This window comes from Corvus kubaryi, unplaced genomic scaffold (assembly GCF_017639235.1).
Source record: "Corvus kubaryi isolate FWS band 111438036 unplaced genomic scaffold, C.kubaryi_AGA036_p1.0 133, whole genome shotgun sequence".
In the NCBI taxonomy this organism is placed as follows: Eukaryota; Metazoa; Chordata; class Aves; order Passeriformes; family Corvidae; genus Corvus; species Corvus kubaryi.
This window is the reverse complement of record NW_024580667.1, coordinates 8,012,279-8,025,535: the sequence shown is the minus strand read 5'-3', so window position 1 is coordinate 8,025,535 and position 13,257 is coordinate 8,012,279. Positions and strand designations below refer to the sequence as shown.

At 37.6% G+C, this 13,257-nt stretch overlaps 1 protein-coding gene across 3 annotated transcripts in view; it reads left to right on the top strand.

Moving 5' to 3' along the window:
* Window positions 1-13,257, top strand: part of IL1RAPL1 (interleukin 1 receptor accessory protein like 1) — a 696,566-nt gene that overhangs the window by 671,981 nt on the left and 11,328 nt on the right. For all 3 annotated transcript variants that reach the window (XM_042035783.1, XM_042035787.1, XM_042035797.1), the window contains exons 9-10: window positions 1,928-2,071; window positions 11,789-11,959. In XM_042035783.1, the coding sequence (XP_041891717.1) occupies window positions 1,928-2,071; window positions 11,789-11,959 (315 nt within the window). The remainder of the gene's footprint in view (window positions 1-1,927; window positions 2,072-11,788; window positions 11,960-13,257) is intronic.

Sequence of the window (13,257 nt, the reverse complement as noted above, 5' to 3'; positions counted from 1 at the left end):
TTTATGGGGAAACATGTAACTAAGGGGGACTCTGATGGCAAAAGTGATGCAGTGCATTAGTCTGATTTCATGCATAGAGACAGAAAACAGATGAATATCTGCAGTTATTTCTTTCCATTTAATATAAAAATCCTTAGTTTAGAAAAAACTTCTGTTTTCCAGTTGTAAAGTTTTTCTTTGCCTTTAGTGAGTCATAACAGCAGGCACATAAATGGAGTATTTTGTGCCTAGCAACCCAAAATATTAAAGTCTTTCTTCTAGTTACCATTGAACAGCTGCATCACCTGTATTACAAAGTGATAAGCAGGGTATAGTAAGCCAGTGCAGAGTAATTTCCATTTCCATTTATATTCTAAAATACTGCATTACTTGTCTATGCAAACCATATTTTGTTGAGTGTTTTTAATAACATTTCCCTCTCTGGACCAGAAGAGTATAGGGAGTTTGAAATAACCATGTCAGTGTTAAAAATATCTAACACAAAGGAGTTTCCATCACAGTTTTGGAAAGAATGACATGGAATATAAATGCCTTTTTATTTTATTTTATTACATTTTTAGTGTCTTCTAGAGAGCAATGAAATCTTCTTACAGTTGCCTTGTAATAATAAAAAAAAAAGGTGTGTGATTCTCAGTAGAAGCTGTCAAACAAATGCGATTGTCAATTTTTCCTCTAACCTTTTATTTCTCTAATTGAATTGCATTGTGCTGGATTATCAAATCTGCACAACCACACACATACACAAAAAAGGTTACTCCAGGTTCATGGTACTTCACTCAGACAAGCTGCCCACTGGAAGAGGACACTGTGAAAATAACACTTGCTCCAGCACAGATTTTTTTATGAAGCAAACTCTGTATCTTAGATTTCCAAGATCTGGGGTTTTTTCATTCCTCAAAACTGAGTGATTTGGAAAAGCATGGAAGGCCTTCAGATTTGCCATGTAGTGATTTAAAATTACAAAATTGTTAGCAAGTTTCTTCCTCCTCCCACCCTCCTTTTTTGACACCGCCAGTTTTCAGTCAATAGGCAAATGAAAAGGAACAGAGCTCTGTGAGCTTCCTTGAGAGTGCAACGTTTCCAACTGAGGGAGGTAAAAGTCCATGGTGGCATATTACCTTTGGCCCAACAAGTGGCTCTGGTGGTGGTGCTGGGCGCTTGTGGCAGCCACAACTGACCAGGCCCCATGCTCAGGAACAGAGCTCCATGGTGATGATCTCAATCCACCCTGTGAGCAGACAGCAGCAAAGACACCAGGGGGTTGGCCTGAATGTCACAACAGACAAGTCAGGACAATTTGCTGTGTCTACACTTTGGCTAAGCCCACTGGGGGAAAGTGAGAATAAAGATGAACTGCAGACCTCTGGGTAACAGTGTTAAAAATATTAACACATAACTGAGATGTGAGGTTGTAGGGTTCCTTGGATAATGTGTCTTCACATCTCTCAAGTGTTTTGTGGGGTTTTTTAATTATTATTAATATTGGGGTTTTTTTTATTTGGGAAAAAGAATCAAATCCTTAATCTTGTCCAGTTTGTTCACATTCTATTTGTATAAGGACTAAGGGAAGAGCTGGTTTTGCATTATAGTCCTCAAAAAGGAAACATTCACCTTTGCTTTCATTGTAAGTCGAATGGCAACATTTATCTAGGTAAAGCAAACTGTGATCTATCTGCATACTTCTCCCCAGTGATATTTATTTTTAAAATGAGCAATTCAAATGGTGTATCAAAGGAAAAAAACTTACTGAAGAATAAAGAAAAATCAATTACGTATTCATTCAAGGGTCTTATAATGAAATAAATACATAAATGTGGGGTTCATCATTCATTATTTTATTTTAATGTTTAACAAAAGTGCAAGGTCTGTTGCTGATCTTTCTGTGGTTTGAAATGTGGTTGTTACTGCATTTTGTAATTCTTTGCAGAGCTGATGTACACAGTTGAGCTTGCTGGTGGGCTTGGTGCTATTCTGCTGCTGCTTGTTTGTTTAGTGACTATCTACAAGTGTTACAAGATAGAGATTATGCTCTTCTACAGAAATCATTTTGGAGCTGAAGAACTAGATGGAGGTAAGGCAGCTTCTCAGCACATTTCCTACTTTCTAAGAATATCTGTCTTTTATTTCTCTCCACCAAGGCCCAAATTTAATTTCAGTTCAAGATGTGTTAACAACTCCAATTTTAGGTGCTGACTTGAATATACATTCCTCATACAGCACACAAGCACAATCACTGCTGAGCTGATGTATGTGCTGCTCTCTGGAGCTCCAGAAGACATCCGTGTCTTTTAGATTTTTATTCCTGACACTGAATGTAAATTGCCAACATCGATGCATTAAAGATTTTCACTTCCTGTCAGTACTGAAAACCAATTTTATTTCTCCGTAAGCAAGGGGGTGTCCTCCCTAATTGTATTCAACAAATAGGTAGAGGTTGAAGTGAATCTCAATTTACTGCTTGTTTAAACTGATCAGTTTCAATAAATTGTTCCGAGTGTTTGGGAATGTACCCTGCAGTTCATTTGCTTAATCATGAAGTGGGCTGCTAAATGGTTATTAAAGTTGTTCTGTGATTCAAGGATATCCAGCCTAAACAAAAGTGATCCACAATATACGCACCAGCTCTGTCAAACATATACATGCATTTTCATCTTTCTCTTTCTAAGCACTTAAGGAAGAGGTCTTCTTTGCCTCTAGCCTTACTAATCAAAATTGCTGTTGAACAGCAAACTGGGTTGAGCTGCAGGCTCTGATTAATTAGATTTGGTTTCTTGGGTCAGAGCTCCTGATGTTTTGTGCTGCCACTATGTCTTTGGTGACAGAACCTTTTTTCCTGCAGAAATACTAATTAAAGTTTTTTTACAGGTCAAGGTAACAGCCTGTAGGCAGAAGCCATTGTGATATATTAAAATAAATGTGTACTGATAAGCAAGTGATGGCTAAATCTGTCACTGATAAGGAAAAGAGCAGTTGCAGAATTACAGGTCCTTATATAAGACTTCCATAATAAAATCACTAGGGAATGACCCATTTTTGCCTCCCATCTAAAAATGCGCAGGGATTCAAAATAGAAAATTCACAGAACAACAAGCCCAAGAACATCAGAACATTTTGTAACCTTCTATGGGATTTACAAGAAGATGCATTAATGTAGCCGCTCAGTAAGGAAAAAAGTTAGGTTATTCTATTTACTTTACCAAGGAGGAAACTGAGGCCCAGAGGGACTGTGAGTCATGGAGGATTTTGACAGACACCTTCTTTCTTTTTTTTCAGAAGCTGAGATCCTCTCTTATCCACAAAGCAGCCGCCAGTTTAAATGGGCACGTTTACTTCCATAAATTGTGTGAATTTAATAACAGTCATATTAGAATATGCAGAAATAGACACTTTAAATAATAACTGTTTAGATAGATGTAACAATTTTTTCTCTATTAGTATCAGTAATTCTTGCTTTTATAGCTGTCATTTATCATTTTCTCAAATCACTCCAATTCATTTGCAGATTTACTCCGCCAGGTGTTACACTCCTGCCTCTCTCTCTTGTCCCATCCCAAACATTGGTCACCTGGGAACAACAATACTTGAGTCATGCATTTTAAACATCAAAAAAAGGGACCTCTAAAGTGTACTGTTTTGTGATTCAAAAGGAGGAAAACCAATATCCATTCAGTTTATCCTTCTGAGCAAAGGTCATTGTTAAAGAAGGTCAAGAATGGATTCTCAGATCAGTGCAAACACTGACAGATTGGGTGCTTAACCACAGCAATATAAAAAGAAAAATGCTACTTACAAATTCCTAATGAAAACATGTAGCTTCTACCATGTTCAATATGCTGGCAACATGGATAAAACCCATTGTGCTAATGAAGTGACTTCAGCTGCACATTTCACTTTGTCTCTTTCACTTACACATGCAAAAGAAGAAAGATGGAGAGAAAATGTTCCACAAAAGCCCAAGCCATGGCTTGTGCAGAAATAAATTGCAGACCTACACTGAGATCCCTTCCTTTGTCTTAGTTTGTTATTGACAGACACAAAATGCTGAACTCTAAAATCCTATTCTAATCGCATCTCCTGCAGTGCAGCAGCAGAGCGCCCACGTTCTATTCATAATTTACACAATGTTCTGTCATACTTCAGGACAGCATGGAGATAAGCAAACATCAAAATATCATAGTCTTTTTTTTTATGTGCACTGTATTGTACCCAGAGAGAATTAGAAACACTTTAAAGGTGAGGTGCAATTAAAATTTTCTGTTGAAAATCTCTTTTAAAATTCAATGCTTCATTTCTTCCCTGATCAGAGAACAAGCCCTTCAGGATGTCAAATCTCATCACTATTCCTTTTTCTTTTCCAAGCCTTAGACACATCAGTTTTTCTCAGGCTAACTAACATACACATTTCTGTGGGAGGCATGGGTAAATTGTGAGAAGTATTTGAAAACAAAGTATTTAACCCTTACAGCTAATGGAACTCGATTTATTACTTTCTTTAGGGATACTGAAGATCAAGCAAGTGATCACAGCTGTTGATTCCTCATTTCTTGAATTTACAGTGTTGAATTTCCCAAAGTTTTATTCTCAGGCTAAGGACTAGACTTTACTTCCGTTTTTTCTCTCTCCTGCAGACACTGCAGCTCAGTCCTGGGAATGGGAATTGAATCCCCCTTTTATCTTTTTGTGGTTGATTCCCTGCCTCCCCTACTAATTTATAATATAATAATATTGGTGCTTCTCCTCTGACTCCATGCCTGTGCTCTCCAACTCTGTGGGAGCTGACTCCACCCCAGGGGATGACGTGATGGACACCACATTGTGTCCTTCAGTGCAGAGCAGCATAGCATGCCCATGTCCTGTCAGGGGACCTCACTGTGAATGTCCGAGAGCTCCCCGGGTCACTGGAGCACAGGGGCAAGAGAAGCACTCTGACCCTTGCAAAGGAGAGGCTTTTTTACTTACAGGTGTTTGGCATGACCTTGCATCTCAGAGCCATAACTCACCACTACCAGTTTGGTGGTCAGAAACTCCCAAATCTGTTGGAGGAAAAATTCAGTCCAAGATCTCTCCACATATGCAGTAAAGATGATAGCTTGAAGTGCTATGCAAATGAAGAACTGTTTGTACTGTTCTGAAAACAACAACATTTTCAGAAATATATACTTCACTGGGATTTTCTGAGGGCTAATCTTTGTCAAATGTCAAGCAACCCTTTTAGTTTTGCAGCTTTAATCTTAAAAGCTTACTTTAAAAAGTCTTGTCCATAGAGCACACTTTAGGGACTAACATGATGTTAGCGAAATCCACTTTTAGAAGTGGTAATTTCTTCTATTTTTTTGTACACTGAGCTCCAACAAAAGAGATTTTATACCATGTTCATTCTCTGTGGAGTGTTTTAGCAGTTGCTTTTTATGTATTTTTATTTTCCAAGGACCTTCTCTTTCTGCCATTCCCAGTTTTTAAATGACTTTATGAAAAATGTATCGTATTTTAACTGACAGAGTGAAAATGAAAATAACCATTTACAAGTATCTGCGATCAACACATGTCCTGGTTTCCTTCTAGCTTGCACTCTGTGACTTTAAAAGCTATTTGTATCAGAAGAGATATTACTACTGTATAGAAATCTAAATACATGAGCTGACTTCCAGGCGCCCTAAAATCAGTGGAAATTTTCTCATGATTTTACCTGGGACAACTTTCTCCTTTGTTGTACTGTTCCTGCTCATCAAACTGTGCAAGGATCAGTCCCCAGGCATGGCAGCTACAGCAGTCACAGTGAAGGTGGAGAGGGGAGCCACTTCTCTCAGTAGTGCCCATTATGATCCTGCCTTAGAGTGAACAGGAATCTCAAAGTGACCAAAACAGCTACTTTTGACTTTTTTTTGCCATTTCAAGATCTGAGAGGTTCCAGTGGATATGTAGATATCTGTATGCCAGTTTTAATTTATGTTATGGATAAATCCAGAAGTCTATGGATGACAGGCTAAAAACCATTGGACATGGTCAGATAGACAAAATTACTTAAAAACTTCCACACACGTTGGTGTTACAGGTTCCAGTTTCAAAGGAAAGAGCATGTGGTACAGCTAACAGCAGAAAGAGTTTTCAGGTATCTGCCACTACCATTACCTGGGTACATTTTTAACTTTTTAAATTGGTGGAAGTTTTTTTATCAAAGAATTAATATGTAAAGGTGAACACTATCTTAAAAGAAAAAAAAAAAAGGAAAATAGAAGAAATTTTGTGCTAGCAGGCTGGCAAAAATAAGTAGCAATTGAAGACAAAATCTGACCAAATGTGTTGTAAATAGTTTTCTAATGAAATTTGCATAAATATCCTCTCTCACAGCTATGCTGACAAGAAGTCAAGCTTTAGGCTCAAGAAAAAAAAGAAGGCTATAGGCAGCTGACAGCTAGAAAGCGAGAGCTTTGTTTAAGAACTGATATGATGAGGTTCACAATGACCCTTGGTGCCTTTAGGTTCCTTCACCTACAATATTGGGCAGGAGCTCATTGTGGTGTCCTCAGTCTTCTTCTCAGCTTTCTTTGCCATGGAAACCTTGGTGAATTGAAGGAAGCCAGGGGCCTCTGTGCAGCTCTGTTACAGGGAAGGTAGCAGGGCCCAGGCCTGGCAAGTTACGCTTTTGGTTCTGAAAGTGGCAAAGTGGCTGCTTTTTTTTTTCTTTCTACCACATTGCTGAAATAAAGCAAAGTGCTCCTAATAAGATTAAAATGTGCTGCTTCTGAGCTCTCTCGGTTCAGGAAATCTGGTTTGGATTTGGTACATGACAGCTATACTGTTTCATGGCTGAGCTGTTTGCTCTTTCATGAGAGATGAGTTTCTACTTCTTGCTGAGGGGAAGCAAATCAATGCGCAAATTAGGAGACTGATGAAACTGGTTCTTCCCTGAAGTTTCTGTTGCACCTGGGAGTCCTTATGTAATCATGATGTTTGTCCTTGCTATTATTTAACTGCAAAAGACCAGCAGGGTTCATGAATGAACCTATGGGAATTCCCAGATAATATCTGGTATTATTAATATAATATAATACTATATTATATATTAATCCGGGAGAAGAGCAGGTAAGAAATACTTGTTAGTCGTTTCCTGGGTTTCATCCCAGCAAAACTCTTAAGCAGCAAGGAATGGCAATGCTTTGAGATGCTTCAGATTTCTGTGTGACTAAGTTATTAACTTTCAAATGTAACTTTTACTATTGGTTTAAGCACCACCAAAGCACTTGTGTTAATGATTATGCTATGCAGGTATAGCTAGACTGAAATTACTGCTGAAGTTAGTGACTTTGCAATTACTGAATCTTCCCTGGGGACGCACAAAATAAGTTTGCAATAGCAGTCTCACCACTCATTTATATATTCTTATTGGCTATTGGCAAATTGTGACGATAAGAAATCCTGTTCTATGAATATCAATTTTAAATTCTATTAAAATCGCCTTAGAAAAATGCAGCTCTCTTCTTTCTAAACATTACTGGTTACAAAAAGGGATTTTTCTCTTATTTAATTACAATTTTATTGCTGGAAAACTGTTTCTTTTAACTCTTCTTGTTTATGCTATTTATTTACATCTGAAATGCAATTCAAACAATAAAAACTCAATTTATGTCTCCACTGAATATGGGGTTTTGTAGATTCTGTGCATGAAATGTGCTAATTCAAAAGAAAATTCCCGCTTTTTTTCCTCTCTTCCTATTTCATAGCATTTAAAGTGCATGTGTACTATATGATATATATATCTCTCTTAAAAAAAAATATTACCAAATCATCTTTATATTCCAAATGAAGAGATTGTTATAGGTTAGAAAGTTCAGATGCAAAGTAGAAAAAAAAAAACTACCATGCAATTCAACATTGCTCACTCTGCACAAGGATATGAACTATCATGAGGAATGTTACATTTAAAAAATACTATGCCATGGAAAAAATTGTGTGGGTAGTTCTTAATTTTTTATTAACATTAAAAGTGCTTGACATTTAAAAATAATAGAAAATGTTACAGTGAGCTTCATCAGCAACAGCAAATAGTGTGACGAAAAGTATAAGTATTTTGAAAGACCTAGGATTTGAGCATTTTGTTCAACTAAGCCTTAAATTACATTTTTTCATTGTATTAAGGATAAACACTATCCCAATGTATATATTAAATGTGGCTCCCACAACAGTGAAGTAAATACAGGTTAAGAAATGCCATAATTTTGAAGCAACTACAGTCTCTGAGAAATTTTGAAAGGTTCTTTGCAGCCTTTCCTGAACACAGAATGTTTTTTTAAAGACAAAAGCTTCCTGTGTCAGTTTGGCTACACCTCCCTGCTGCATTTGGAAGGATCCAGTCTCCTATCTCCAAAAACTCCCTGTGAAATCCTGAAACACTGAGTTAAATCAGTGCATTGCTCCTAATTCCTGTATGAATATCCTAGTACTTAAGAGGAGAGCATGTGCTCTGCTGAAGGAATCAGCTGTCCAGTTCCCTGTTGATTGGGAAATGAAAGCTCTTCCCAGCCTTGCTGGCTACACTGAGCTGTGGAGCACCCTTGTGCATGGTCAGCTGCCTCCAGTGCACTCAGTGTTACTGAAGGCACTGCAAACTACGCTCAGGATTTCAGGATGCACAGACATCTAGGTCTTAGGGCTTCACTGAAATTAAGGTCGCTGTGAAATGCAACACTGTAGGATTTCTCCTTGTTTTGATCTCTTAATCTGTGTTGTGCTAAAATGTATCATGCCAGCTAAAAGTCGGAATTTGTCACTGGCTTGAACATGGCTGATAAAAAATTACTCTATAAAGGTTTTTTTATTTTTTTTAATTTTTCATGTATATATATAATTTTTCTGGCTCCCATTAGCAGAAATATCTTCAATGTTTAAGTCTAATAAACCCTCACAGGCCCAAACTGCTGACTTCTTGCAGTGCAACATGGAAATCATTAGAAAACACGTACATCTATAATGCAAATTTGAAGTTAAATCTGTTCAGTGGTCCCTGTAGAAGAGGAAATTTTGTCTTTCTTTATGTAGGCACCAGCTTATCATTTCATGTGTAGCTGTTAAGAGAGCATGCATACAGATGAGCTCTTAGATGTCTGATAGCAATTTACTTACCCAAAGATCCCATTTGCATGTGACAAAGTAGATTCATACAGAGTCTGGGTTTCATTTTATGCTTACATTGAGCCTTTAAGTGACTGCTGCTGAGCACATCCTTGGAATAACAAGAAGCGTTTATAGCTTCATCCCCTAAAAATTTATATCACTTCTTCTGGATTAACATTGTAGAAAGTTACAGGGAGTATGATAGCATACTCTGCATTTGGATGAGTATCAAAAGGAATGGACAGCATTAAAGAATGCATATTCCAGTGATGCAACAGGTACTTTGGCTAAAATCCTGGGCCACCAAATGAAGTAATCTTTCCATGTGTTATTAATGAAGCTGAGATTTGACCCTCAGTGTTTGCCCCTAAGGTCTATCTAAACCTGTGGCTGAGTACAGCTCCATGACCATTGCTCACTTACAAACTTCTCACTTTGAACCCCATGTAATGGTTGAAATGATATGACAGTTTCTAACTCACAGTCTGTTTTGCCTGGAGTCTTGCTGTAGCAGTGGTTTGGGGCTGACTGAATCATTTGCGGACTGAATGCACCACAGCCTGAGCACAGGCTGCATTTGATCTCGTTGTGACGAACTAATCCAGAGCTTCCACATGCCTGATGCCTGAACACATCTATTCAGATATACCCTAGACCCCAACCATTCTTTGCCCTACAAATACTAATAAAACCAGGAGGGAAAGATATTTTCCCTGCAATACAGGATGATGCAGCTGTATTTAGTGGAGATGCTGGAGCCTCCATGATATGAAAAAAGTGTACTTTGAATGTGTCATAGCATGAATAATTTCCCCTCCAAGTAAGATTGTGCAAACCATCTTAACAGACAATACTCAGCCTTTAAACCAGTTTGAATTCTGCATAATTTCTTATTTTTTGTCCCTTTGTGAAATTATACATTCTCATCTTTACTCAAAGACTTTGAACAGAGCGACACTGGGCTCAAGCATGTACCATGGTCAAGACCAATACTGAGGTGACAATAAAATATGGCATTGCAGCACCAGCATTTTGCCAGTTGTAATAACTTCCCCACATATTTTTTGACTTCACTGTGTGCCAACTCTTTTGCTGGGTTAATACTGTCCTACTGTAGAAACAAAAACCTGCTGTGTAATTTCCCTCTATATCATACTTGATCCAATCAGTCTTATTTTAATGTGTTGTCAAAGGCAGCAGGTGCTTGTCTGTCATTAAAGGACACGTTTTCACAAATACTCAAAAAAATCATGGAAAGTGTTAACCATAAAAGGCAGGGCTTCTCTTTTTTCTTAGTTTCCTTTTTTGGCTGTGTTTTGGTTGTTGTTTTTTATTTGTTTTGGGTTTTTCTTTCTGTGGCTATAACAATCCAATAGATAATATCCCACAAAAGATGCACAGGGCACAGAATGAGCACATGGTCGAGGGTTTAGAAAGTTTAAAAGTAGTAATAGTACATTAGAAAGTTTAAAAGTAGTAATAGTACAACCAAATTTGTTTTGTCATCTGCAAATGAGCATAGTGCACATGGTTCCTCAGAAGGGAGAGAGGACTGTTCAAGATTACCACCGCTCAATTAATTTCATTTACACTCTTTGCATCCACCCTACAGCTGGCAGGCTTTTCTAAATAATGCTACCCGACTACAAAAAGGTGCAAAATGAAGAAAGGACCAGCTCAATGAATAAATGAAGTCAGCACTGATTGAATATAACATTACTTATGACACACAGTATTTAGAGTATTCAATCAGATCTCTTTTACAAGCAATTGATATTCTCGGTAGTCTGTGCATAATGTTGTCAAGAGAGTTAGAAGGATGTTAACATTTCATTACTCTTGCCATTGATTTTCCTCTGCTTTCTTCACAACAAAAGTCAAAACGTGACCTCTTATTCCACTGAATTAGTTCAAGAGCACTTGGTATTATTGACCTCCTAATGAAAATTAATGGTGGCTCTTTTGATTCAGTCTTTCAAGTACATTTAAAACACAGGCATGGTTATTTCTCAATTTGAAGTGAAGTAACGCACAGTTAAGTAATGAAATGTACATTAATGCAACATTAAATTTGCAAATTTAAATGCACAGAATTCAAGACACTTAAACTGCGTTATCAGGAGCTGACGCTGCAAAGATTTAAGCTTTGCAATAATTTCAGACCTGGAGAGCTAAAGAGTTTTACAAGGAATTCTATACGTACAATTAGAGCATTTCAGCCCCAGGTCCTAAATTTACAGTAAAATTCTGGCAAGACTGAAATGCTTGTACTGTGCAGCAGAGACATTTGCACATTAGCTTAGGAATTTCCATGCTCTTCTTTCCCCTTTTATGTTAGAGAAGAATGCAAACTCTTCACAGTGACTTTTGACTTTTGTGCTATGAGCTGTCACCCTGCAGTTGAGTGGATTTTCTTCATCTGGATTCTTACATAAACTGACTTCTGTCTATGGATATGGACCCCTCCTTCCCTGCATCTGTGTAACTAAGGATTATGTCTACCCGGTGAAACAGGAAATCTGAACGGATGCATATCTGTAGATTGGGTGAAAGCTTGCCATTTAATCTAAACCATTTCCTATTCCTGGAAAAGTCTCCCAGAAGTAATACCTGGGGAAATATCTGGGAAAACTGCTAGAATAAGGAATAAACTAACTTAATTTCTGTCTTTCCCTAGACAACAAAGACTATGATGCATATCTATCTTATACCAAAGTGGATCCTGACCAGTGGAATCAAGAAACTGGAGAAGAAGAAAGATTTGCTCTTGAGATTCTACCAGATATGCTGGAAAAGCATTATGGATACAAGTTGTTCATACCAGATAGAGATTTGATTCCCACAGGAAGTAAGTAATGTCATTATCCTCATGTGGTTTTGAAGGAGAAAATGAGTGATTGCAGTGATTGTTTTAGTCTTGTTTATATACCTACTCCTTCAGAATGTCATCTTTTCTCCCATGTTTTAGAGAATGGTGAAGACACCAAACATTAATGTGCATTTCCCAGATAAGAGGATTATTATTTAGTAATTGTATTGTTTTAATTGAAGGTAAAACAGTGCAGAAAGGGCATGCATAAGTAAAGGAAATGAAAGAGACTAACATTTTTCAGTTTTTTTTAAGAGCTTGAATCTCTAGGAATGAATACTGAGTTCTTTCTTTTCAGTTCCTTAGATTTTGTTTGGAAAGATATCCTTGATTCTGAGTATTGCAGAAATTCAGATAGGAAGGAAAAAGTTGTGTTTGGACTAAGACAATGGCTGAGTAATAACTTCTACACCAGGCAAAAGTAGTGAATTCTGTCAGTGTCCACTGCAGACCACTGTGTAGTGGATGTACTTGATCATTGTCAGAGACTGAAACTAGAATTGATTCCAGCTGGTACAAGTAGATCTTTTTCATGTTTCTTTCACATATTCCAACATAAGTACAGTAATGTTTTGTCAGTTGTTGTAGTATTCTTCATGACTTCAGTGTAACCACATGGATACTGACTAAGTTCAGTACCGTTAATAAAAGATACAAGAAAGGATGCTTGGTATGGACAAAGCACAACATACAACTTCAAACAATCTCATGGATATTTTTTAAATCCACCGCAAACTAAACACTAATTTACAGGAGACAACACTGTTCTTATGAATGTGTGTGGCAGTGCCATGAAAGAAAAACAGAATCTAAGCCTACCAAACAATTTAGAGTATAATTTGGGTTTGAGACTGAGGTCCTGAAGCACATGGCTGCTGCTCTGTTGTCTAACTGGGTGACTTTGCCTTTTTAAAGGTAAAAATCATGATGGGCATATTTGTTCCAATAGTGATATAGATGATACAAAGCCACAGCTCATGAACAAACACTGACAATTCATAGCACGTGTGGGAATAGATGTTTTGCAGGATCACAGAATGGTTGAGGTTGGAAAGGGCCTGTGGAGGTCATCTTTTTCCAACCTCCCTGCTCAAGCAGGGCCATATAGAGCAGGTTGCTCAAGACAATGTTCTGCCAGGCCAGCTTGGCACATTTGCCATTGACGTTTTTGCATACTTCAGTGAGATCTTCTGGGAGCAGGGATTTGCCTCTGTTTTTTCTCACCAATGTATGAGAGCAGACTGTTTTCTTAGATTGTTTTTTGAGCAATTGTTTTG